The 27,495-nt window shown below is 44.0% G+C and overlaps 1 protein-coding gene and 1 pseudogene across 1 annotated transcript in view; both read left to right on the top strand.

The window, feature by feature from the left end:
* Window positions 1–27,495, top strand: part of LOC124545065 (probable serine/threonine-protein kinase nek3) — a 349,235-nt gene that overhangs the window by 224,077 nt on the left and 97,663 nt on the right. The window contains exon 3 of the mRNA XM_047123863.1: window positions 20,913–21,130. Coding sequence (XP_046979819.1) covers window positions 20,913–21,130 — 218 coding nt within the window. The remainder of the gene's footprint in view (window positions 1–20,912; window positions 21,131–27,495) is intronic.
* Window positions 4,806–4,923, top strand: LOC124546324 (annotated as a pseudogene).

Here is a 27,495-nt window from a genome sequence, read left to right as displayed (position 1 = left end):
TAAGCCACGTATGCAGTGCTACCTTCGTCTCTTCATCGGAGGTGAACCGACGGCTTCTTAACAACCTTACGCGAATAATTGTTCAAATGTGTGTGAAATCTTATGAGACTTAACTGCTAAGGTCATCAGTCCCTAAGCTTACACACTACTTAACCTAAATTATCCTAAGGACAAACACACACACACCCATGCCCGAGGGAGGACTTGAACCTCCCCCGGGACCAGCCGCACAGTCCATGACTGCATCGCCTCAGACCGTTCGGCTAATCCTGCGCGGCGCGAATAATTCTCGCGGCACAGAGCACAGAGCATAGAGCGTGAATGAATCTTTAGTCTAAGTTCAGTAAATCAGCGAAAGTGAACTAGGGCAATGATTACAAAAAGGGAACAGAAATTAAGTTTTGAACACTGTCTTTTGTCGAATCGCATTTTAGAGAAAATTGCTGCTTCAGCATTGCAACGAAGCTGACATCGTCGCAGACATGATCTGTTGCATAACACCGCACTGCAAGACACACCTAAACACGTTCTCTTACCACAGTCTTCCATAGGCTGGTCTCTGTCTGTCGTTTTGTGGCCATAACTCTGCAGCGCTGCTTTTCTGGTTCGTAGTTAGTTGGAAAACTTTGTTGGGAAGTTATCAGCAGCTTGTTTTTCTGGACACTGTATACCTCTCTCTCTCTCTCTCTCTCTCTCTCTCTCTCTCTCTCTCTCTCTCTCGTGGGTGTGTGTGCGTGAGAGAGAGAGAGAGAGAGAGAGAAGAAGCAGAAGCACAGAGGAATCTAAACCGCTTACTTGTTTGCCACACCTTTCTCACGTCTAACAGCTGTCTCACGCGCTGTATTTACGATAAAGCCGTTAGAAGTCGCCCCCAGAGGTGCTGTAGCCAGGCGGATGCTGCAGCTGTTTGGTAAGACGCGCAGGATTGCGGCCGTACTGTCTGACACGTCATCCTAGCGCGCTATTGGTATCCTGCTAATGGATTGAGTCTGCCCAACTGGTTTTGTATTCCCGTCGGTGAGTTCCTCCGCGTTCGCCGCTCGGTGTTCCCTAGGCGCGGTCTACCGTCAAACAGCCGCAGGCGTTTACTTTCGAATTGTGCACTACGGTTTTTCTAGCACTGCTCTCGCGAGTGTTTTGGATTCTCTTTCAGCGTCTTTGCTACCTCACTGTTAAGGTCTTGACACCCACCATTCACCTACCTCTCTTCGAAGATCTCGTTCTGTAAAGCTATAAAGGAGCTGTTACACTATGAAATTCGATTGTGTGAACATCCGTGCTCTGCCAGTTACTGAAAATGTGTGGTAGTGGTTACTTTTTATTGCAAGATACTAACCTACTTCCCCGGTTTCCGGGTAGATTAGACTCAGTACCATACCAACGCTTATCAAAACAGTGCGGTCCAACAGGGTAGCAAACAAAATTTGTGACTGGATCGAGAGTTTCTTCTCTACAACTCCACAGATTTCCATTTGAGCTCCAGAAGCGTCTCTGTAACATTCACGTGATGATCCAACTTACCGGTAACAAACGTAGCAGCGCGCTTCTGAATTTCTTCGGTGTCTTCCTTTAATACGACGGGGTGCGGATCCCAAACACTCGAACAGTACTCAAGAATCGGTGGCAGTAGTGTCTACACGTGGTCTCCTTTACATATGAACCACACTTTTCTAAAATTCTTCCAATACACTGAAATCGATTATTCGTCTTCTTTACTATTTTCCGTTTGTAGCCGTTCCATTTCATATTGCTTTGCAAAGTTACGCCTATATATTTAGTTGACATGACCGTTTCTAGCAGCACACTACCAATGCTGTATTCGAAAATTATGGGTTTGTTCTTACTGCATTGACTTACACTTTTCTACAAACTTCACATCAACTAAAAATTTTGTCTAAGGCATCTTGTATCCTATAGTCACTCAACGGCGACACCTTATCATGAACCACAGCATCCGCAACGGACAGTCGCAGATTGCTGCTAATCCTTTCTGTCAGATTATTTATCTCCTGGGACTCTCCTAACGATGAGCTTGCCTCTTATGAACACTCGCCGTTCTACTTAAGAAGTCTTCAACACACTCACATATTTGGAAACCTATTCCGTATGTTCGCACTTTCATTAACAGTCTGCAGTGGGACGCAGTGTCAAACCCTTTCCGGAAGTATAGGAATGTGTAATCCGCCTGTTTCCCTGAATCCATTGTTCACGGAATCAAATAAATCAATCAAGGAAAAAATATAAGACAGTAATATGGCTGGAAAAAATATGTAACACATATACGTACAACAGTCGTGTATTACAGGCTACTGAGAATGCTTCGTAGACAAAAGAAAACAAACAGGCTTTCTTCCAGGTATGCTAGTCAAGCGAGGTTCGCATGAGAAGTTTGGAAGGTAGGCGATGAGTTATTGGTGGAAGTAAAGCTGTGAGGAGTGGTCGTGAGTCCTGTTTAGATAGCTTAGTCGGTAGACCACTTGTTCGCGAAAGGCGAAAGGCCCGAGTTCGAGTCTCGGTCTGGCACACAGTTTTAGCCCGTCAGGAAGTTTCAGTCGATTATATAGTTGCTTGGACGAGCTACATCTCCGAGAAGATGTATTGTGCGAAAAGTGGCAACTGATTCTAAACGATAAAAAAGTGTGAGGTCGTCCACATGCGTTCCATGAGGAACCTGTTAAATTTCGATTACATGGTAAATCACACAATCCAAAAGGCGATTCCAACGAAATATTTTGAGTTTACAATTATGAACAACTTAAACCGGAACGATCATATGGAAAATGTTATGGAGAAAACAAACCAAAGATTGCGTTTTATTGACAGAACACTTAGAAGTTGCTACAGATCTGCTAAAGAGACTATCTACATTACTGTTACCCGTCTTCTTTTGTAATACTGCTGCACGGCACGGGCTCCTTGCCAGATAGAATTGACGGAGAACATCAGAAAAGTTGAAAGAAGAGCAATTCGTTTCGCATTATCGCGAAAAGGGAAGATATGCGAGTTGGGGTGGTAGTCATTAAAACAAAGGCGTTTCTCGTTTCGGCGAGATCTTTTCCAGAAATTTCAGTGACTAACTTTGTCCTCAAGCGAAAATATCTTGCTGGCTTCCACTTACATGGCGACAAATCACCAACGTAATAAAATAAGAGAAATCAGCGCGGAAAGATGTAAGTGTTCGTATTTCTTATGAGCTATTCGAGAGTAAAATGGTAGAGAAATTATCTGAAAGTGGTTCGATGAACCTCCTGTCAAGCACTTAAGTTGGAATTGCAGAGTTGCGATGTAGATGTAAATGTAGTTGTAGAAGCGTTAGTACTCGAATGGCCCGCAGTCCTCTTAACGGTAGATAATGAAAACTATCAGAAACAAACTCCATGACAATTAGACTTTGGCTCTGACGACGAAGATGGAGGCAGTCATAGAAAGTTTCGGGCTCTGTCCTATTTTTATGCGCCAGACTATCCGAGGACTTTTCATTCAAGGATTTCACCACGAAAGATGCAGGTAATGCAGGTTCACTGCAAGAATCCTCAGAAAATGCAATCCACCTACAAAAAAAGTAGCTTGCAAAATTCTCGTTCGACCAGTACTTCAGTATTCAATTAGACTGATAGAGGAAATAGAGAATATCCAAAGAAGAGCCACGCGTTACGTTACACATTGATTTAGTAACTGCGAAAGCATCACGGAGATGCTCAAGCATTTCCAGTAACAGACGTTGCAAGAGAGGCGTTTTGAATCACGAGCAGATTTACTATTTCGAGAGCAGACGTTCCTAGAAGAGTTAATCAATATCTTGTTTTCTCCTACACATGCCTCAGGAAAAGAATACGAAGGTAAAATTAGAGATTCGAGCCCGTACGGAAGATTACCTGCAATCGTTGTTTTCGCGAAACACTCGCGACAGGAAAAGTGAGAAGTTGCCGTGTTGCACATAATAAACTTCGCCACAATCTGTAATGCGGCTTGCAGACTATGCATAAGGATGTATATGTAGCCAGTGTGAAAGAAGTTAACTTTTTACTTGTTAGACACGAAAGATAATACCGTCACAAATACTGCGGATCGCTAGCACAACTTTGTCGCTTTAGCAGAGTACGAGTTTCAAGTTACGGACGGTGACTCGGATGGAACTGTCTGCTGAGCCTTTACAAAACTTGCTGCTCACCCCGCCTTCCTGAAGCGGGTTAAAGTTTCGCAGAAAACGGAGGTGCCAGGCCCTGTGCCCACGTCATTCGCCTTTCTGGACGCCAGAGGAGCTATTAATCTTCGTCGGGAAAGTATGATGCCGGCACGAATTTCTCCCCTTTTCCCAGGGAGTGCAACGTTTGTTGCACGACGCGCAGCTTTCCGTGTACTTTGGGTCAGTTGACCGCGCCATGGCGGAGGAACCTCAAGGTCACGGCTGGGCTTTCTCCGGCTCTGCATAGGTTTCCCAGAGGCGGGAGGCCGCAAGTGTGGGAAGGTCCACCCGCCGCGGAGAAACTGCATACTCACCTTATGACACTCGAATAAAATGTGTGAGAAGCCAACTGTGACACTGACCGCAAGGAAATAATGTTCAAATGGCTCTGAGCACTATGGGACTTAACAGCTATGGTCATCAGTCACCTAGAACTTAGAACTATTTAAACCTAACTAACCTAAGGACAGCACACAACACCCAGCCATCACGAGGCAGAGAAAATCCCTGACCCCGCCGGGAATCGAACCCGGGAACCCGGGCGTGGGAAGCGAGAACGCTACCGCACGACCACGAGATGCGGGACAAGGAAATAATGTAAAGTATGTCAGACCCTCAGGGCGACGGCCTTGCCGCAGTGGATACACCGGTTCCCGTGAGATCACCGAAGTTAAGCGCTGTCGGGCGTGGTCGGCACTTGGATGGGTGACCATCCAGGCCGCCATACGCTGTTGCCATTTTTCGGGGTGCACTCTGCCTCGTGATGCCAATTGAGGAGCCACTCGACCGAATAGTAGTTGCTTAGATCAAGTATACCATCATAACGACCAGGAGGTGTGCTGTCTCCACGCCCCTCCTATCCGCATTCTCCACTGAGGATGACACGGCGGTCGGATGGTCCCGGTAGGCTACTCGTGGCCTGAAGACGGAGTGCTTTATGTCAAACCCTCATCATTTTAGAAACTTCCCCCTGCCCGTCGGACGACTAGTTACTACCTACGGGAGATCAAACAGCGCCTGATTTTCACACACTGCAACAGATGTCGGATTACTTGCACCGTATGAAGCGTGCACACGAATAACGGTGTGCGGCATAGTTGTGAATATGGACAACCATCATCTGTATAACGGAATGGTGAAGATGAAAATTCGTATTGGACCGCGAGCGGTTGCCTTACCATTAGGCTATCCGTACAGGACTCCCGGGCAGGCCCAAACTTCCATATGTCGTCAACCATGCATCCACAACCTGCACTCGTATATCCATTATGTACTTGCATATTCCCGTACAGGGGAGAGATCATAATCCACCCAGTTTCAAAGAATAAATACGATATTGCAGTGCCTGTGTTCAAAGACCCGCCAGGGTAGCCGAGAGCGCTAATGCGCTGCTTCCTGGACTCGGGTAGGCGCGCCGGCCCCGGATCGAATCCGCCCGGCGGATTAACGACGAGGGACGGTATTCCGGCCAGCCTGGATGTGGTTTTTAGGCGGTTTTCCACATCCCACTAGGTGAATACCGGGCTGGTCCCCAAGTTCCGCCTCTGTTACACGACTCACAGACATTTGAAAACATTCGCTCTATTTCATGACTTACACTAGACGCAGCCAGCTGGGGTACAGTACTTACGTCCCAGGGGGTTCGGGGTGGCGGCAGGAAGGGCATCCGGCCACCCTCTGCAATTAACACTGCCAAGTCCGTCATAACAAAGCCGACTCTGCGTTGGAGCGGGACAAAGGCCCGAGAAAGAAGGAAAGAAAGTGCGTGTGTTCAAAAGTACGATGCAGAGTTCCTACGGACATTTATACACGGGCACTGAGGCAATTACAGCCGTTATGAAATACATGAAACGCGTTCGAATTCGCGATATTGTACAACTATCAGCTGAATAAGGGAGTGACAACAGTGAAAATGCGTGCCGAACTGGATTTCCCTCTTACCGGATGCATGTCCGAAGGAAACTTGCACCATACTTCTCAACAACGCAAGCACTGCAGTATCGTTGTGGTAATACTTCTCATGGTATCCGTCCGGGTGCATCACGGTAGTCGATGTCATTTACGTGTTTTTCACGCTGTCCGTACAACTACCGCGTTTGCATTTATCTTGCTCACCCTCTCTAGTTATTTCGATCAAGAAACTAAAAAAACGTATCGAACAAATGTTGTTCAGCCACGAGGGGACCATTAACCAGGATGTTTGCTTCTCTTCTGACTTCGATCGTTACAAAGATGTGAACAGCAATACGTCTTTATTAAATACCATCCTTTAATTTTTATTCTGTAATCCTCTTTTGCTCCTCAACACGTGAGAAACGGAAACGCACATTCAGTCAACCGTCTTGAGTTGAAGGTTTGCCCAGTACGCCAGAGAAGACAAGATAGAAATACTACTCACCTATGAAGAATGTAAGTTAGAAGAATAGTATTAGCAATACGCATACGCGTGGTGCACTACTGTAGTACTGTAAAACGTAACTGTTCTGTTAAATCACGTTCTCTGTAGATGAAAAGCATTGCTCGCTTCCCTTCGTTGGTATCCATTCTACAGACACAAACCTTCAACTGAAGACGGCTGAGTAAATAACCGGTGAGAACTGTGTTTACAACTGTTCACTGTCACGTCTGGCTAGTGAACGAATTAAGATACCCCGTGTACTTGCACAGCAGAATCAAATTCAGTTCTGTGTCACGTTTTTAATAACTTCATGTTCACAATAATGCTAGAGTGTGACACGTTTTTGAACAGATCTTGAGGAGAGATAGATTATCGAATAAAAAAATATGGTGCGCTTCTATCTTTGTAACGAACAAAATTACAAGAAAGGCAATCACGCTAATTAGTGTTGCCCTGAAAGCTAAACAAAGTTTTCTTGATATATTTTTTTATTTGACTTCTGGACTAAAAGTGATTTGCGGTCGTCAAGATAAATGTCAAGATAAATGCGACAGCAGGTATACCACAAACATGGTTGAAGGAATTAATGTCTTCCACACAGCAACAAAAAGCGCATTAATAATGAACAAATAAGGGCAAATTAACATTGGCTAAAAGGTAAAGATACCGAGATGTTAATCAGGAGCTCACATGAACCAAAAGGAAATTCATTCCGACTAAGCAAACTCCAAGAATAACTGTATGTGAGAGTTGTGGTGCCGCTGTTTATGCGGACGAATTTAGCGATGCAATACGCTGATACTGTAAACACTACAGTCTATCCCTAAAGATAAACGTAACAGAGAACTGTAATGAAGAGCATCACTGAAACAAATGTTTCGTCGTTGTCAATGACGCAGTAATAGAAGTCCAAAGAACTTCTCCGTGTATATGAAGCAAGTTGCATCCTTTTCATAGCCCGGTGGAAATAGTATTTCATTTCTATTTCTGGGGTTGAGTCTGTAATCCTAGACAGTCAAAGTAGCACCATACTCTGGGAATGAGCGCATATGTAATAATCCTGCATCGCCGTTATATGCAAGAACCTAGAGGCGATCGTTTACCATTGCCTTTGTCCGACCTGTTACAAACTGTCAGGTGTGTGTTTGTGTCCTGTGGATGACTGTGCTGAGTGCGTGTACACTGTAGTGTTGGGTTTGTGTTGTTATGGATGAAGCGACAGGGTGAAATCCGGTGCCAGCAGTTAGCCTACTCCACCGCCAAGCTTAACGTCCCCATCCGGCGGACGGTTTACCATCAACATGCTCTCACTGCATGAGACAATGCGGACAACTCTCAAATGTAATCCAGGATATTGGCGCAAAGATCAGTGATCAGGAACTGACGCCACCATCTCTTCTTTCCTTGCCGGCCAAATACTGACAGTGAAAATTTTCCACCACCGGTAGTCGAGCTGGCGTACCTCAGTGTCGACGGCCACAGCACAATCGTACTTTAGCAACACCGACTATGGAGGCGAGTACAATCGTAATAACAATTGGAAAAGTTGATGTAAAGAAATTAACTTGTAAGTCAAACTCAAAAAAATAAATAAATAAATAAAGGCTCTGAGCACTATGGGACTTAACTGCAGAGGTCATCAGTCCCCTAGAAATTAGAACTACCTAAACCTAACTAACCTAAGGACATCACACACATCCATGCCCGAGGCAGCATTCGAACCTGCGACCGTAGCGGTCGCGCGGTTCCAGACTGCAGCGCCTAGAACCGCACGACCACTGCGGCCGGCAAGTCAAGCTCAATTCGTTAAATAATCTTACATTTGTTCTGCGTTGTTTTAATAACTCTTTGCTGAACTCTTTCTTAAGAGTCTAAGGATGTGGACCGGACCGGGACTCAAACCCAGAAACTTCACTTCCCTGGGCAACGCTCTTGCTCACTCAGCTACCCAAATATGAATCACGAGCCGCCCTCACTCTTTTACTTCCAGCAGAACCTCATCTGTTGCGTTCTCCAGTCCGAGCACTGGTTTGATGCAGCTCCCAATACTGCGGAGAAGTGGCTTAGCAACAGCCTAGAGAATTGTTTCCTCAATGAATCCTTCGCTCTGCAACGGAGTGCGTGAGCATGTACGCTGATGCGCCAAAACATTCTGACCAGCTGCCAAACATAGAAGACATTTTCAGTAATTTACATTGACTCACACTGACTCACACAAACACATACACACACGCGCGCGCGCAATATTAAAAAAAAAAAAGTAATCCACTGGTTGGCGATGTTTACAACCTATACGAAAACAAACGAACAGACATAAACACTGTAATACTGGGTGGAGTGAAAAACACATAACTTCAGTTCGATATACAAAAGCGAGGTGAAGTGTAAATAACCAAGATGCAGCACAAGAAATATTGTAGAATGGTGAAAACTGCCAGCCGGCCAGTGTGGGAGAGCGGCTCTAGGCGCTTCAGTCCGGAACCGCGCGACCGCTACGGTCGCACGTTCGAATCCTACCTCGGGCATGGATGTGTGTGATGTCCTTAGGTTTGTTAGGTTTAAGTAGTTCTACGTCTAGGCGACCGATGACCTCAGAAGTTAAGTCCCATAGTGCTCAGAGCCATTTGAACCATTTGAAAACTGCCAAGTGTGTATGTGAAACGAAATCTTTCGGCATCAGTCGCTGCTAACAAGGCGGGAGGAAGCAGGGTTTGGAGAACATGTACGGAAACACCGTAAGTAATTTCCTCTCCAACTTTACGAACAAACCGCTGCTTTTAATCTAAAACAACCAAAAATGTACAAACACATATCTATCCAGCAGAATAACCATGGAATATGCTTTGTAAATAAAAGCGAAACGCGTTTGGTGTAAAATTGTCTTTAATTAAATCGCACTAAGCTTAAGACGGAAAAATCAATAATAACTGAAATGCTTCCGAGATTTTTTTGTGACTGAAAATGACCGTAATTGAATAGAATCACACGATTCTGGGACTCGTACCTCAGAAACTGTTCAAAGTAAAATTCTCAAATCACATTTAAAATGAAGGTCATGTTGCATAGCTTGAGGTGGTATGTATGTAGTATTTTTAGAACTAATAGAATGTTTCATATTTTTCTGAAAAACGCAATGGAATATAAATTATGCCATATTTTTCAGCATTTGATTTAGAAACAATTTTAGTAAACTTTTTTAATTGTGTGTTCAGTGGAGAGCTGCAAAAAAAAAAAAAAATACAAAACAAATAGAAACCTCGATACATGACCGGGCCGTCGTCGATCGCCTGCTGTTTATGTTGCACGGCAGCCCATCGCAACCCAAGGACAACATGAGTTTAAATATTAATTATTTAATTATTTTCCCACGTTTAAGACAAGGGCCTAAGAAATTCAAGCCTATGTAAGTTTAATCTTTATGGGAAATTTGTTTATACTTAATACACGAACAATTTTCTTTAAATTATATAAATTGTTGTTATGTCATTGTTCTCCATCAACAACAGACCTCCAGCTTCAAAATGAACCGAAATTCACTGAAATCCGATATGAGGTTCTTGAGCTATACGTCAGAAAAATTGTCGTGTACGTAAATTAAGGCAAACTTTACGGAATTTTAACTCGAAAACTAGAAAATATTTAAGAGATAACTTTATCGAAGTTGTTTTCTTTTACAGTAACTGACAGACTTGAAGATTATTAATGACTGAAAAAAAAGCGAGGTCAGTTTTCTCGTTTTTCGTCAGATCTGAAATGCAACAGTCCTGATGCGATGTCGTGGAATATACGCACATCAAGAAGGCGATGAAGTAGACATAGCGTGTGATAGTCACGTAACTCGTCGGGCTGCAATCATCCTAACTGGATGTATGATTCACTGACGTGTTGACATGGACGTTATAGATAGAACGTACTCAAGCATTCGAGGCTTTGCGTGGGAGAGGCTGTTCAAATGGTTCAAATGGCTCTGAGCACTATGGGACTTAACTTCTGAGGTCATCAGTCCCCTAGAACTTAGAACTACTTAAACCTAACTAACCTAAGGACAACACACACATCCAAGCCCGAGGCAGGATTCGAACCTGCGACCGTAGCGATCGCGCGGTTCCAGACTGCAGCGCCTAGAACCGCTCGGCCACTCCGGCCGGCGGGAGAGGCTGTATAGTGGTAAGGGTGCTGCACCAGGGGTATGCGTTGTCACTTGAAAAAGTTCACCGCCAATAGACGCGGAAACGCTAGAATAATTTGCGTCCTAATCCGGCCACTTACTCACGAGGTTTTCTGTTCAGAATGACTCCCTGCCGCGAAAGCCTGCGTTCGTGTTGTAGTCGATTTTTTTTCCCCGATGGTTGTTCCCTACCTCAACCTGCGCCTCGGAAAGGTCACACAGAAATACGACCCTGTTTTGGAACATATATCTTCGCGTCCCAGTTCCGTGTAGCGCCGCGCCTGTCAGCGCACGGCCGAGCACAACACAACACGCGGACAGCAGCGGTTGTATCGTGTCATTCCGCTGAAGGCTGCCCACGTCGGCGACAGTTCGTCGAGGTACGCTTTGCATGGTTACCACTCCGGTCTACCAAAGTCGAACAGGACAGGGAGAAAGAGAGAGAGAGGGGGTGGGGGGGGGGGCGAGATGAAGGGAGGGAGGGGGAGGAACGTCATCGCAGATCGCAAATTGTGAAAGGAGTGTTGGGGCATTCTGCGTGTATCCAGAAAGTTCATGGCCGTACTTTACGACTCTGCGCTCAGCAGTAGCGCGGGAAATGTTACGAGCCAGTATAGCGCAGTTCCGTCTCCCGCCATTGCCCACTTTAAGACGGTTACATTCATGTTTACACCACCTCCGAGCCAGATCAGGGGTGTCATTTCTCTCTACTCCAACCGCTTCTCGGAAGGTAGGGAATGACAGCAGAAAACACGATCTGTATTTCATCTGGGGACGGTCGCCTTTCAGCTCGTTCTTGCTTAGTGAAAACTGCGAGAGTTCTCGTTGTAGCTGAATGCAAACCTACACAACCTGTCTTAGCTTTCTCAATCTCCGACCAGTCGCCCTCACCTAAATTTTTTTGTAGTTAGTTCCGTGTGCGGGGAACCTATTGAAGCTACACTGAAGAGCCAAAGAAACTGGTACACCTACTTAATTTCGTGTGGGGCCCCCGCGAGCGCAGAAGTGCCGCAACATGACGTGGCATGGACTCGACTAATGTCTAAAGTAGTGCTGGAGGGAAATAACACCATGTATCCTGAAGGCTGTCCATAAATCCGTAAGAGTACGAGGGGTGGAGATCTGAACAGCACGTTGCAAGGCATCCCAGATATGCTGAATAATGTTCATCTCTGGGGAGTTTGGCGGCCAGTCGGAGTGTTTAAACTCAGAAGAGTGTTCCTAGAGCCACTCTGCAGCAATTCTGGACGTGTGGGGTGTCGCATTGTCATGCTTGAATTGCCCAAGTCCATAGGAATACACAATGAACATAAATGAATGCATGTGATCAGACAGAATGCTTACGTACGTATCACCTGTCAGAGTCGTATCTAGACGTATCAGGGGCCCATATCACTCCAACTGCACATGCTCCACACAATTGCAGACCCTCCACCAGCCACCACCTGCTGCCAAATGGTTTAAATGGCTCTGAGTACTATGGGACTTAACTTCTGAGGTCATCAGTCCCCTAAAACTTAGATCTACTTAAACCTAAGGACATCAGACACATCCATGCCCGAGGCAGGATTTGAACCTGCGACAGGAGTGGTCGCGCAGTTCCAGACTGTAGCGCCTAGTACCGCTCGGCCACTCTGGCCGGCACCTGCTGACATGCAGGTTCCATGGATTCATGGGGTTGTCTCCATACCCGTACACGTCCATCCGCTCGATACAACTTGAAACGAGACTCGTCCGGCCAGGCAACATGTTTCCAGTCATCAGTTGTCCAATGTCGGCGTTGACCGGCCCAGGCGAGGCGTTAAGCTTCGTGTCGTACACGAGTCGGCCTTCGTCTCCGAAAGCCCATATCGACAATGTTTCGTTGAATAGTTCGCACGCTGACACTTGTTGATGGCCCAGCATTTAAACTTGTAGGGTTGCACTTCTGTCGCGATGAACGATTCTCTTCAGTCGTCGTTGGTCCCGTTGTTGTAGGATCTTTTTCCGGCCGCAACGATGTCGGAGATTTGATGTTTTGGTAGATTCCTGATATTTACAGTACACTCGAGAAATGGTCGTAAGCCGGCCGAAGTGGCCGTGCGGTTAAAGGCGCTGCAGTCTGGAACCGCAAGACCGCTACGGTCGCAGCTTCGAATCCTGCCTCGGGCATGGATGTTTGTGCTGTCCTTAGGTTAGTTAGGTTTAGCTAGTTCTAAGTTCTAGGGGACTAATGACCTCAGCAGTTGAGTCCCATAGTGCTCAGAGCCACTTGAACCATTTGAAATGGTCGTAAGGGAAATTCCCCACTTCATCGCTACCTCGGAAATGCTGTGCCCCATCGCTTATGCGCCGACTATAACACCACGTACAAACTCACTTAAATCTTCATAACCTGCCATTGTAGCAACAGTAGCCGATCTAACAACTGCGCCAGACACTTGTCTTATATATGCGCTGCCGAACGCAGCGCCGTATTCTGCCTGTTTACATATCTTGGTATTTGAATACAGGCGCCTATACCAGTTTCTTTGGCGCTTCAGTGTATTATTATATATTTCTACAAAGGTGCCAGCCGTGAAGAAATAGCCAGGAGCATTCGCTATTCTTTCTTTGTTTACTACTTTTTCATAGTGCAAAGAGATCAGCGGCAGAAATTTATATTTTCGAAGAACTGAAAGACAAAGCAGTTCTACTTATTATGCGTGCAAGGTATCCGGTCTGGTGGTAAGGTGCGTATCTGACAAACAAAAAAAGATGGCGCGATCGAATCCCGTTCAGACCACGGAAGATTTCAGTCCGCATTTACGTAGACTTCACCTCTTGGCTATGTGAGGAGTCGCCATTTACGGCACATAGTTCAGATTCCACGTTAATTTGAGTGTCTCCTTTCTCCAGCTGGATTAGTAGTGTAGGCCAGAGACACGCAATGCGCCAAAGTGGCATCCAGTTGAAAGACTTGCACCAGGCCGTTAAACTACACGGAATTATTATTACATCCGAAGCAATAGGAGGCTGTCCATGTTTTTATCACAAACACATCACAACTCGTGTACGTTCTGAACGGCGGAAAATAAGTTAACTTAGAGCTTTGAGAGCGCTTCCACGTGAAGAACAGAGTGATATACAAAAAAAAAATCTATAACGATTTAATAGTCCAATGTTTTATTTGGCTGTTTCGATCATGAGAATTCCTATCTCTGCCTGCTACTGGCCACTAAAATGCGCTAAATTTAAAAAAAAGAGGAGAGAAGCAGAAGGTCTTTTGTTTCATATATGCAGGCGCTTGCCTAGAATGCTACCCTATTTTTGTCTCGGTTCGTTGTGAGGTTTACGGTTAAACATGAAATAGTCAAGCCTAGAAGAGAAACAACATAGTTAACGAGTATCAGACATGATTTATGCTCCTTACCGGAAGATAATCTATGAGGAATTAGATGAGACGTGGCGTACGGTCAAAGATTTGATTTAGCTTGCCCTGCAGAAATAATACGTTTGTTCAGTTTCCGTGAAAAGTCATGATTTGCAGGCACATAACTGTGTGATAAGTTTATTAGATTACTCTGCTACGATTCAGAAACATATCTGGCATTATGTTTATCTCAAAAAAAAGTGTGGTTTTATAGGTAGTTTTAATCCACTGTATTCAGTTGGTTCCGTCTCTTTTTTATTTTGGAAATGAACTGGAATTGTCTTTTGAACATTTATGAGCAAATAAATCGTTTAGCTGCTGCTTGCGAGTGCATGTGTTGGGGTAAGTGGCGTAAAGAGAAAGGGAAGGACAAAACATAGAGCTAGGGAAGAGAGAGAAACAGAAAGGAAGCAAAAGAAAGAGGACCTAAGAGTGTACAGTGCCAGACCTGACGTTGAGGTGCAAGATAAGGCAGCAAGACAGCGTCTCTTGCAAAAGCGACAGTTGCCTTCCGCGCAGGGTCTTACGATAAAAATCTTTAATTTTCGCCTCTGTCAATCATCCACTTGCCTGTGCCTCTCGTTTCCTGTTCTGCTAGCTGACACGCGACAAAAAGCAAATATAATGTCAAGGCATCGATTATGTGTATTACTTTCTATCCTATTATTAAAATAGTAATCTCGTTGTATTTTCCCACTCCGAAATAGTTCTGTCCTGCACTCTTCTTAACTTCATTGTGACAAAATAGACTTTCCGCCAAAACTAAGCTAATTAACAACTATCGTGCAGTCGCAGCCTCTGAAGCATAAATTATATTGTTTTAACAATGTCAACAAGTACAAATATTATTGAAGATAACATTTTAATGGACTAATCACAAGTAGTATTTACGATATTATATATGCCTATCACCATGCATATTTAAAAATATAACTGAGTCCCCGTGATAAAATTTAATAAATTCACGTATTTCCCAAACTAAATCTCTCATTGTATTTTAACAATCGTTATTAAAACTATTAATTTTAGACGTAATTGGGCTGTCCTTTCTCTTACTTTCATTTGCATCAGTTTCATTTTTAATATACACTATTCTATTTCAATCTGCACGAAAGTTAAAAATTACGTCATGTGATTATGTGGCAAGCAATTATACACTTGATTCTACAGGAATTGGAGAAAGATACTGTTAAGCAAATTTCCAGATAATATGATGAAAAATAATTAGCGTAAGTAGAAAATAAAAATGTGTTCATATACATTTATATGCGAGGTGGAATTTGAAGTGTATCGTGTTGATTAGTAGACTGTTGTATCGTGTTCTACCATTCGTCGAACTCGATCTGTTACAGCACAATAGGAAAACGAGCAGCAGTCATTACACTGCCACCAACTTGTATCTAACAACTCTCTCCATTCACAAAACAGGACAAGAGTCTATAATCAGAAAGGGGGAGACGTTTACAAAAATAATAGCTCCGAGTTTCCACCGAAAGAATCGGGATCTATAGTTTTGTATTAGACCTCACCAGGTCCGCCTCGTTCGTTAAACATGCCCAACTGGCTAACGGCTATGCAACTTGTTCCGATAGATTACTTGTACGTCCACTAAACTGGAAGAGCCGCCATGGAAACAAACGACTGAGGCGCCTCTATTTCCGCGCTCGGAGCCGCACTTGCCAACTCTTACGAAGCTTTACGCCTGAGCAGAACAACTTTGTTGATCAATGACTACCGACCTCCAAAATACACTCTGCAACCTTGTCTCCGCCCACGAGGGTTCAAAACTTGCCTGCTGCACGACACGACGGCTGGCGAACGATTCCTCAGTTTGGTGAACTCCATACCGCTCCTTGAAATTATTTAACATTCAGCTCTTTCTGCCAGCAGAAAGCAAGCGTTTCCAGTGGTCATTTCTTGCTAAAGCTAATAACGACATTTGCTGTAAGACGCTGCTTTCTGCTAGGATACTTCACATCTACATCTACGTGATTACTCTGCTACTCACATAGAAGTGCCTGGCAGAGGGTTCAATGTACCACCTTCAAGCTGTCTCTCTACCGTTCCACTCTCGAACAGCGCGCGGGATAAACGAGCACTTAAATTTTTCTGTGCGAGCCCTGATTTCTCTTATTTTATCGTGATGATCATTTCTCCCTATGTAGATGGGTACCAACAGAATGTTTTCGCAATCTGAGGAGAAAACTGGTAACTGAAATTTTCTGAGAAGATCCCGTCGCAACGAAAAACGCCTTTGTTTTAATGATTGCCACACAAATTCACGGTTCATGTCTATGTCACTATCTCCCCTATTTCATGATAATACAAAACGAGTTGCCCTTCTTTGTACTTTTTCGATGTCATCCGTCAGTCCCACCTGATGCGGATCCCGCACCGCGCAGCAATACTCCAGAATAGGACTGACAAGCGTGGTGTAAGCAGTCTATTTAGTAGACCTGTTGCACCTTCTAAGTGTTCTGCCAATGAATCGCAGTCTTTGGTTTGCTCTATGTACAATATTATCTATGGGTTCGTTTCAATTTAGGTTATTTGTAATTCTAATCCCTAAGTATTTAGTTGAATTTACAGCCTTCAGATTTGTGTGACTTATCGCGTAATCGAAATTTCTTTTAGTACTCATGTGAATAACATCATACTTTTATCTATTGAGGGTCAATTGCCACTTCTCGCACCATACAGATATCTAAATCATTTTGCAATTCGTTTTGGTCATCTGATGACTTTACAAGACGGTAAATGACAACATCATCTGAAAACAATCTAAGACGACTACTGAGATTGTCTCCTGTGTCGTTAATATAGATCAGGAACATCAGAGGACCTATAACACTACCTTCGGGAACGCCAGGTATTACTTCCGTTTTACTCGATGAATTTCCGTCTATTACTGCGCACTGTGACCTTTCTGACAGGAAATCACGAATCAAATCGCACAACTGAGGCGATATTACTTAGGCACGCAGTTTGGTTAGAAGACGCTTGTAAGGAACGGTGTCGAAAGCCTTTTGGAAATCTAAAAATATGGAATCAATTTGACATCCCCTGTCTATAGCAGTCATTACTTCACGAGTAGAAAGAGCTAGTTGTGTTTCGCAAGAAAGATATTTTCTGAATCCGTGCTAACTATATATCAATAAATCGTTTTCTTCGAGGTACTTCATAATGTTCGAATACAGTATATGTTCTTAAACCCTACTGCAAATTGACGTTATTGATATAGGCCTGTAATTCAACGGATTACTCCTACTTCCCTTTTTGTGTATTGGTGTGACTTGAGAAATTTTCCAGTTTTCAGGTATGGATCTTTCTGTGACCGGGCGGTTGTATACAATTGCTAAATATGGAGCTATTGTGTCAGCATACTCTGAGAGGAACGTGACTGGTATACAATCTGGACTGGAGGCCTTGCCTTTATTAAGTGATTTAAGCTGCTTTGCGACCCCAGGGATATCTACTTCTATATTTTTCATCTCGGCAGTTGTTCTCGATTGGAATTCAGGAATATTTACTTCGTCTTCTTTGGTGAAGGAGTTTCGGAAAACCCCAGAGTGATGCCCTTGGCAGCAAACTGTGTGGCGGAAGCCAACGCAGCCTGGAGCTGTGAGCGAAGGGTCGCCAACTCAGCTTGCATCTGTACACAGCAATCACAGTTCCTATCCATTACTGCTGTCGCTCCTGTTTGAAGCTCGTAAAAATATGTAACAAACGAACGGTGTACTCGCCTTATTAGCAGTAGGACCACGAGGTGCTCTGTCTCTGACGGTCTATCCGAAACTGAGCCATACTAATCAAAACAAACACAAGTTTTTCTGATACTAAAATGTAGACTTTCACGGCCGGAAATATCATGTCCATTATAACTATCCGGGCTGTTATGCCGTGGCCGGTTGATGAATTTTGCCTCAATTCCCAACGTTTCGTCTCCGACTGCGGGATACATCTTCAAGGGGGTCTTGAAGATGTCTTCCGCAGTCGGAGACGAAACGTTGGGAATTGAGACAAAATTCATCAACCGACCACGGCATAACAGCCCGGATAATTATAATGGACACAAGTTTTTCTACAACGTGCCATCATGGCAGATCACTAGACTATAAGCCAGGAATGTAGGTTGCGGCTTTAATCCATTTATGAGGATTAGTGAAAGACTGTCCCGTCACCTAGAGACTGGGAAACAGTCCTTTCGTTAAAGGGCCAAGCGATACAAGCGGCCGCCTGGAGCTTCAGGGCAGCCCAAGTGTAAAATTTCTATTTTTCCTTATATCTTTGTCACATGACTTCCTTAATAAAACATTGGTCTTTCGAATCAAAAAAAAAAAAAAAATAATAATTGTGTGTTCCTTTTGTGTTGCATGCATTTGTTGCTGTGTAACATAAAACTTACGCAGCTAAACAGCGTATTATGTTTAAAGCATCAACGTCCTTCTTTATCTGATGGAAAGTTATTAAACTAAAAAAATATATATTTTAATTTCTTCCACTCAGTTTAATAGTAGATTTTAATGAAGCCGGAACAGTACAGTAGTTCTACTTCTTTCTGCTTTCACTAAACTTTGAAGGTCTCATAAGTTACCTTAAATGAAAATCAATTGTTTCTTCTTCGATTATGTAGAACTGGAATAAGATTAATAAATTTCTGTAACAGAGGATTATCCATGTATTATCATATTAGCAGAAAAAAAAGATTTCGAGACATTACATTTAGATTTCTTCGAAGAGCCCAAGGATAGGTAACTGGAGAGGGGGAGGAGCATCATTATTTGTCAGCAGTGTGGAAAAACGTTCTCGAACCCACTCTGCCTCCTCTCCGCCTCCTCAATTACTGGGCGTGGCGTACCCAATAGCCACAGGCAGTGTACACAAGCACGGGATGGGCAACCTAATAAAAGTGGATCGGAAAATACGAATTTTCTTGCACCTTAAGGTAGGCAACCAACTGTACATCATCCGCTCCCAGATGTGGACGATTAAGTTAGGTTGCCCATTTTAAAGTGCATGAATTTCTCGTATTTTCCGATCCAGTTTCAGTTTGTCCACCCTGTGTATATTTATGTGTGTACATTTTATAATGCCATAAAGTATAATAACAATAACAATAACAATATTAATTTGTTTTTCAAGGTATTGCCTTCCGGTTAGCGTCCATTCTGACATCTCAGTAACGGAGGCGATTTTTTTTTTTTTCAGTTACGACGATATGAACGTAAGGACAAAATAACACCCAGTCCCCGGGCGCAGAAAATCTCCGACCTGGGTGAGATCTGAGCCCGGGCCCCATCGATTAACAATCTTGAAAGACATCATGTTTACGCGAGTGTCAGTTAAACTTTGTAATTTCAGCCTTAGACCATTATCAAGTGCAGATGTTATGGCTTTAAGCCATGTCTGCTTTATAAAAGCTGACACATTTGTATGCCGTTGTCATTTGATGTTATATACATTCGTAACGCTGCTAAGTAGTGCGAGCACACATGTCCACATATCGTAAAACAGCACAGTCTGTACATACATGTGTTCGTTCCACCATCACCAGTAACTTTTGCACTAATCCACAGCAGCGAACTACTGTTTACAGCTGTTTTGCGATATATGGACATGTGTGCTCGCACTTCTTAGCAGCGTTACGAATGTATATAACAGCAAATGACAACGAGATATAAATGTTTCAGCTTGTGTAAAGGAGACGTGGCTTAAAGCCAAAACATCTTCACTTGATAATGGCCTAGGGCCGAAATTGCAATGTTGTTGTTGTGGTCTTCAGTCCTGAGACTGGTTTGATGCAGCTCTCCATGCTACTCTATCCTGTGCAAGCTTCTTCATCTCCCAGTACCTACTGCAACCTAAATCCTTCTGAATCTCCTTAGTGTATTCATCTCTTGGTCTCCCTCTACGATTTTTACCCTCCACGCTGCCCTCCAATGCTAGATTTGTGATCCTTTGATGCCTCGGAACATGTCCTACCAACCGGTCCTTTCTTCTTGTCAAGTTGTGCCACAAACTCCTCTTCTCCCCAATTCTATTCAATACCTCCTCATTAGTTATGTGATCTACCCATCTAATCTTCAGAATTCTTCTGTAGCACCACATTTCGAAAGGTTTTATTCTCTTCTTGTCCAAACTATTTATCGTCCAGAAATTGCAATAGTGGAAGTAAAAAGTTTAACTATCACTGGCGTAAACATGATTTCTTTCAAGAAATTTCGCATGACTGTGAATCCCAGTTATGAAAAGCTAATTGACTAACAATCTGCCACGCTAACCGCAAAGCTACTGGGGTGGACAACAATAGTAGTAAAAATGATAATTATATTAATAATTATGATGATCATGACGAAACACCGATGGCTGTTCACTGTTCTAAAAAATGAGGCACCCACACCACAGTACCATCTTGGCTGTTCCGTTCCATCCATTTTTTCCTCATCCTGTTCGACCGGCGGTCTCCCTGCCCCGAGCTGGCCAGTGTGGCCGAGCGGTTCTAGGTGCTTCAATCTGGAACCGCGCGACCGCTACGGTCGCAGGTTCGAATCCTGCCTCGGGCATGGATGTGTGTGATGTCCTTAGGTTAGTTAGGTTCAAGTAGTTCTAAGTTCTAGGGAACTGACGACCTCAGATGTTAAGTCCCATAGTGCTCAGAGCCTGCCCCGAAAGGTGCAGAGCTGTGCTTCTGTACGGATGGTTCGGGTGCATAATATGGCCTGGTGTGGTAACGAGATAACTGTGGCTCTTCCTGCCCTGCGTGTTACAGGCGACGTGGACAGCTGCGGGCTGTCTCCGCTGGTGCAGGGGCAGTTCACGCCGCTGCCCGAGGCGCTGTGCTGGGTCATCCTGGAGCTGCAGGCGGCCGGCCAGCCCGCCGTGCCCGAGCGCATCCGCTCGGCGCTATGCCACGCCTTCCCCGACATGACGCCGCCCACGCAGGAGAACGTCTACGACGCGCTCGCCGCGCTCACCGCCGACCGCAAGGTGACGCTCACCACTAACTAGCCTAGCCTGCGTGCTTACCGCCCACTGTGACTCACCTGCTAACGAATACTAGCGTCATGGAACACCAGCAAATTGCTACAGCACGGTTCAGTGATGATGGCATCCATAGTTTCTCAACTATTTTTTTAAGTAAGGAGGGGGAGAGGGGAGCAAACCAGGTCATTGATTTCGGCTAATATGAATTAATAGTCTATTTCCGCTTGTTCACTCAAGTTTAGCTTCCATTTTGTGCACAGTATTGGGACGACAAACCCAGTCGCCTTCTTCAGGTGCTGTGAGCTATGCTGTCTACTCACTGCGTGGACTGCAGCGAATCTGATTGGCGTCTGTTGTATTAATCACGTGCAGTTGGCATCAAATATATCAGGGTGTCCCAGTGGAATGGTCAATATTCAAGGAGATGACGGGAACGGTCAGTCAAAGCAAAAAAAAAAAAAAAAAAGTATCGGTACATTGTCATTGTTTACAACGTACCACACTATTGTGGAGGAAATCGACGCGAGTAACTTTCTAAAGTACTTTTGCGGCCTACCAAGCCCGGAAACTATCTCAAATTGGCCTATAAGAGCTATCTAAGCTACAGCGCATGCGCATCGCTCGAGATTTTTAATATTCTCTCGCTGTCTTCCCGCGAACTATTAATCCTAGAAAAAAAATGAATAGGATCTTTTTTGTACAAAATTAAATGTAACTTACAAACGTACAAAAGTGACATAAAAATCCTGAGACATCACTAATGCAAATTAGACCCACACCTTTCAGCGAAACTGTTAAGCACACGTGTACAACGATAGTGTGGTAAAAGTGTGTTTTACGAAGTCAGTGTTATGTTGTCCTGCAAAGAGAAACAATTCATTAACATTAAAAGTAGTAAATAAGTTCCCAGTTTTATAGACCCTACTTGGTGGAAACAATTTTATTCTCATAATGTTCAAAAAGACATATAGCAGGGAGTTTTCTACTTTGCCCTGAGGTCATTCACGACACTAGTTCAGTTTTACTGTAAATCAGAATATGAAAAATCATAATTAACCCCATTACTATTATTATTACTATTATTATTATTATTATTATTATTATTACTATTTTACAAACACTGAGTATTGCAACGTAGTGGAAAAAAGAAAAATATAATTTCTCTCGAAAAGTAGGAATTTATTTTGTTTCCTTTTAGACAAATTTTTATATTCAATTTTCGAACTTTATTTTCCTTCCACAGTTCCACAAATTTATTACATTAATTATTCCATCCCTGTCTTCATGAGCTTACCCGTATGATTAATTTTGTCAGTCCCGTCTTCATGATCATATCGGTAATTTTGCCATCCATGTTTAGATGAATACACAGACAAGATTTTTTTATCAGCGCTGGCTTTTTATAATAAATACATAACTAGGATTAAAGCAAATTTTCCTTACTTCACATCAGTGGTCAGAAATTTTTAGCCATAGACTACCGGTTTCGGTCTAAAATGACCATCTTCAGATCTGTTGTATAAAAACATGTCCTAACATTCTGGAGCATGTTTTTATTACAGATCTGAAGATGGCCATTATAGGCCGAAACCAGAACTCTGCTGACAAAATATTTTTGACCATAGACATGAAGTAAAGGAAATTTATTCTATGTTCGGGACACTGTTCAATTCGCTATCATGCCGCAGCTTGTGAAAATAGGAATAATGCTATGAATAAGCCTAGGACTTTTTATCTATTCATGGATTGTGGCCCAAAGTTCTAGGCTGATGCATAACTTTATTCTTAGGTATGTTTAGTCATGTTAGTCTAATTGCTGAATCGCGTAATCCCATATGTAATTTGTCAAAATATGTCATTGAAGTAATTTTACATTAAACAAAGGTTCAATACATTAAGAAGTTGAGATATTAATCTTTGCCTAATCATCATGTTTATCTTTGCTTTATCATTTCTGGAATCAGTAATGTACTTGAGAATGGACTTGTGAAGTAACCATAATAAAATTTGTTAAACAAGGCAAAAAACAGTGTTAGATTCAGTTAATAAATCTTTAAGAGTTTTCACATAAAAAATCAGGAGGCATTGCTTTTCAGCACGCTCTCGTACGTCTCTTTCTGAAAATAAAGGAGAATTGCAGCACCGCTGTGTCATCAAGTTACAGCTTTTTGCCATTACTCAGCGATTATTTTTAATTTGATGATGCGGCGTTGTAGAAGATTAAGTGGGAAGTTAGAGAGAGAGCGGACGTTTCCTTTCTATTGGCGCATATTGTGAAATTCTCTGAAGGTTTTGTTTTCTTCATTGGAGAAAGAAAAAATAGTAAGAAGTATTGATCGAAGGGAAGCATAACGCGAAAGTGTAGGATTTTGTAGCTCCTCCGTAAACTGTCTTTCTGAAGTAGGGTTATTAGTATTGTTTATTTTACTAAGAGCTATTCATTCCAAGGTGTCAACCCATCATTTCGTTAAGGCACGTGACATATTTGGATTGGAGACAACACGGTGTCGAGATCCTGAGAAAGCTAGCCCACATGCACTAGTAACAAGGACTCCACAATAAATGCCCCAAAGAAATCTTTTGGCAGTGGTGGGGCCTGAGGATGGCGGTACTGTGCCGCCGAAACTAGTTATGTGAGACAGCAAAGACATTCTCAAGATACAGCTCTGGTGGTACTTTTTCTCATATACACCGAAGAGCCAAAGAAACTGGTACACCCGCCTGATACAGTGTATGGTCCTCACGAGCGCCAAGAAGGACTCTACTAATATGTACAGCAGTGATGAAGGCAATTGACGCCACGAATTTTGCAGGGTTGTCCATAAATCCGTAAGACTACGAGGGGTGGAGATCTCTTCTGAACAGCACGTTCCAAGGCATCCCAGATATTCTCAATAATGCGCATGTTTGGTGGCAAGTAGACATGTTTAAACTCAGAAGAGTGCTCCTGGAGCCACTCTGTAGCAATACTGGACGTGTGGGGAATTGCCCAAGACCGCGGAAATGAGCGATGGACATGAATGGATGCATGTGATCAGACAGAATACTTACGCAAGTGTTACCTGTCAGTCGTACTTAGATGTATCAGGGGTCCGATATCACTCCAACTGCACACGCTCCACACACATCACAGAGCCTCCACCAGCTTTAACTGCTGACATGGACGGTCCATGGATTCGTGAGGTTGTCTCCATACCCGTACACGTCCATCCGCTGGATACAATTTGAATCGAGACTCGTCCGACCACGCAACATGTTTCCCATCATCAACAGTCCAATGTCGGTGTTGTCGGGCCCAGCCGAGGCGTAAGGCTTTTTGTCATGCAGTCAGCAAGGGAACACGAGTGGGCCTTCGACTCCGGAAGCTCAAATCGATGATTGTTTGCAAGCTGACTCTTGTTGATGCACCAGCATTGAAATCTGCAGCAATTTGCGGAAGGGTTGCACTTCTGTCACAATGAGCGATTCTCTTCTGTCATTGTTGGTTCCGTTCTTGCAGGATCTTTTTCCACCTGCAGCGATGTCGGAGGTTTGATGTTTTACCGGATTCCTGATACGGTACACTCGTGAAATCTCAACTTCATCGATACCTCGGAGATGCTGTCTCACATCGATCGTGCGCCGACTAACATCATGTTCAAACTAACTTGAATCTTGATAACCTGCTATTGCAGCAACAGTAACCGATCTAACAACCGCGCCAGACACTTGTTATATAGACGTTGCCGACCGCAGCGCCGTATTCTGCCTGTTTACATATCTCTCTATATGAATAGGCATGCCTACACCAGTTTCTCTATCGCTTCAATGTATATCGTCAGCTGAAGTCCCTCGTCCATGCCATAGGATCGATAACCACAAATTGGCATTAATCTCTTTCAGTCATTTCCCGTCTTCCCTATCAAGACACGCCAAAAGTTTACCACTCTAAGACATTATCATGGGACGTGATGAAATCATACTGTGTAACTGCGTCTTCATTCCCGTCGAATTTTATTTCAGTGCCTTTACTTCAGCTCGTGTAGAGTACTCTGCCCTGCCTTTCGCTGTAGCCAGAGCAGCGTGTTTTCGCCGCGCCAGCTGGTGCTTCCCACCAAGCCGCTGCCTCCACACGGAGCCCTCACTGCGACTGTGCGCCTATATAATTCATTCGTTACAACGATCTCCGTGAAAATAGCGGCCAGCGGCCGCGCCCCGTTCTGCGAGCTGACCACTGCGGCACCTACGACAGCCGTAACAAGGCCAGAGCTCGCTTAGCAACTGTCGACGAGTGCATTGTTGCTGTGAACGACAAGTACCGTTACTGAATGGAACAACTGCGTTTCCAATCAAGACCGCAGCACACACCGCCGACATCTGCACTGCTAGCTAGGTAGTTAAATGTCCGTAAATCATCTAGACAATTTTTAATGCAAATGATGTGGAACCGAGTAAGTTTGCAGAACAGGTGTAAGTGATTATTTATACCATTAATGAACAAATTTTTGTTCTACATGCAGTTATACTTTAAACTAACGTCTTTTTTCTTTCACAAATTACACTACTGGCCATTAAAATTGCTACACCAATAAAAAATATTCATTGGACAAATATTCATTAGACAAATATACTGGAACTGACATGTGATTACATTTTCACGCAATTTGGGTGCATAGATCCTCAGAAATCAGTACCCAGAACAACCACTACTCGCCGTAATAACGGCCTTGATACGCATGGGGATTGAGTCAAACAGAGCTTGGATGGGGTGTCCAGGTACAGCTGCCCATGCAGCTTCAACACGATACCACAATCCATCTAGAGTAGTGACTGGCGTATTGTGACGCCCCAGTTGCTCAGTCACCATTGACCAGACGTTTTCGATTGGTGAGAGATCTGGAGAATGTGCTGGCCAGGGCAGCAGTCGAACATTTTCTGTATCCAGAAAGGCCCGTACAGGACCTGCGACATGCGGTCGTGTATTATCCTGCTGAAATGTAGGGTTTCGCAGGGATCGAATGAAGGGTAGAGCCGCGGGTCGTAACACATCTGAAATGTAACGTCCACTGTTCAAAGTGCCGTCAATGCGAACAAGAGGGGACCGAGACGTGTAACCAATGGGCACCCCATACCATCACGCCGGGTGATACGCCAGTATGGCGATGACGAATATACGCTTCCAATGTGCGTTCACTGCGATGTCGCCAAACACGGATGCGACCATCATGATGCTGTAAACAGAACCTGGATTCATCCGAAAAAATGTTTTGCCATTCGTGCACCCAGGTTCGTCGTTGAGTACACCATCGCAGGCTCTCTGTGATTCAGCGTCAACGGTAACCGCAGCCATGGTCTCCGAGCTGATAGTCCATACTGCTGCAAATATCGTCGAACTGTTCGTGCAGATGGTTGTTGTCTTGTAAACGTCCCTATTTGTTGACTCAGGGATCGAGACGTGGCTGCACGATCCGTTACAGCCATGCGGATGAGGTACCTGTGATCTCGGCTTCTAGTGATACGAGGCCGTTGGGATCCAGCACGGCGTTCCGTATTACCCTCCTGAACCCACCGATTCTATATTCTGCTAACAGTCATTGGTTCTCGACCAACGCGAGCAGCAATGTCGCGATATGATAAACCGCAATCGCGATAGACTACAAAAATGGTTCAAATGGCTCTGAGCACTATGGGACTTAACATCTATGGTCATCAGTCCCCTAGAACTTAGAACTACTTAAACCTAACTAACCTAAGAACAGCACACAACACCCAGCCATCACGAGGCAGAGAAAGTCCCTGACCCCGCCGGGAATCGAACCCGGGAACCCGGGCGTGGGAAGCAAGAACGCTACCGCACGACCACGAGATGCGGGCGCGATAGACTACAATCCGACCTTTAACGAAGTTGGAAACGTGATGGCACGCATTTCTCCTCCTTATGCGAGGTATAACAATAACGTTTCACCAGGCAACGCCGGTCAACTGCTGTTTGTGTATGAGAAATCGTTTGGAAACTTCCCTAATGTTAGCACGTTGTAGGTGTCGCCACCGGCACCAACCTTCCGTGAATGCTCTGAAAAGCTAATCATTTGCATATCACAGCATCTTCTTCCTGTCGGTTAAATTTCGAGTCTGTAGAACCTCATCTTCGTGGTGTAGCAATTATAATGGCCAGTAGTGTGCTAGTTATTAAATAAAAAAATCGTCTATCGAATAGAAGGGGTTGTCCAGAAGAAATGGTTTCAGGTTAGAGTTAAAACTTCCAGACGCTTTATGTCGTGTAGATATTTTCAGTCCATTACTCACACAAAGATAAACGGCAGTAACAAATCAAGTGAAACATAACGAGCCACTGGACACCAAAGGTCTCTTACATAAAATACTCAGTA

Source organism: Schistocerca americana, chromosome 8 (genome assembly GCF_021461395.2).
Source record: "Schistocerca americana isolate TAMUIC-IGC-003095 chromosome 8, iqSchAmer2.1, whole genome shotgun sequence".
NCBI classification, from domain to species: Eukaryota; Metazoa; Arthropoda; class Insecta; order Orthoptera; family Acrididae; genus Schistocerca; species Schistocerca americana.
Note: the sequence above shows the minus strand (reverse complement) of the source record. Positions and strands in the feature narration are given on the sequence as shown.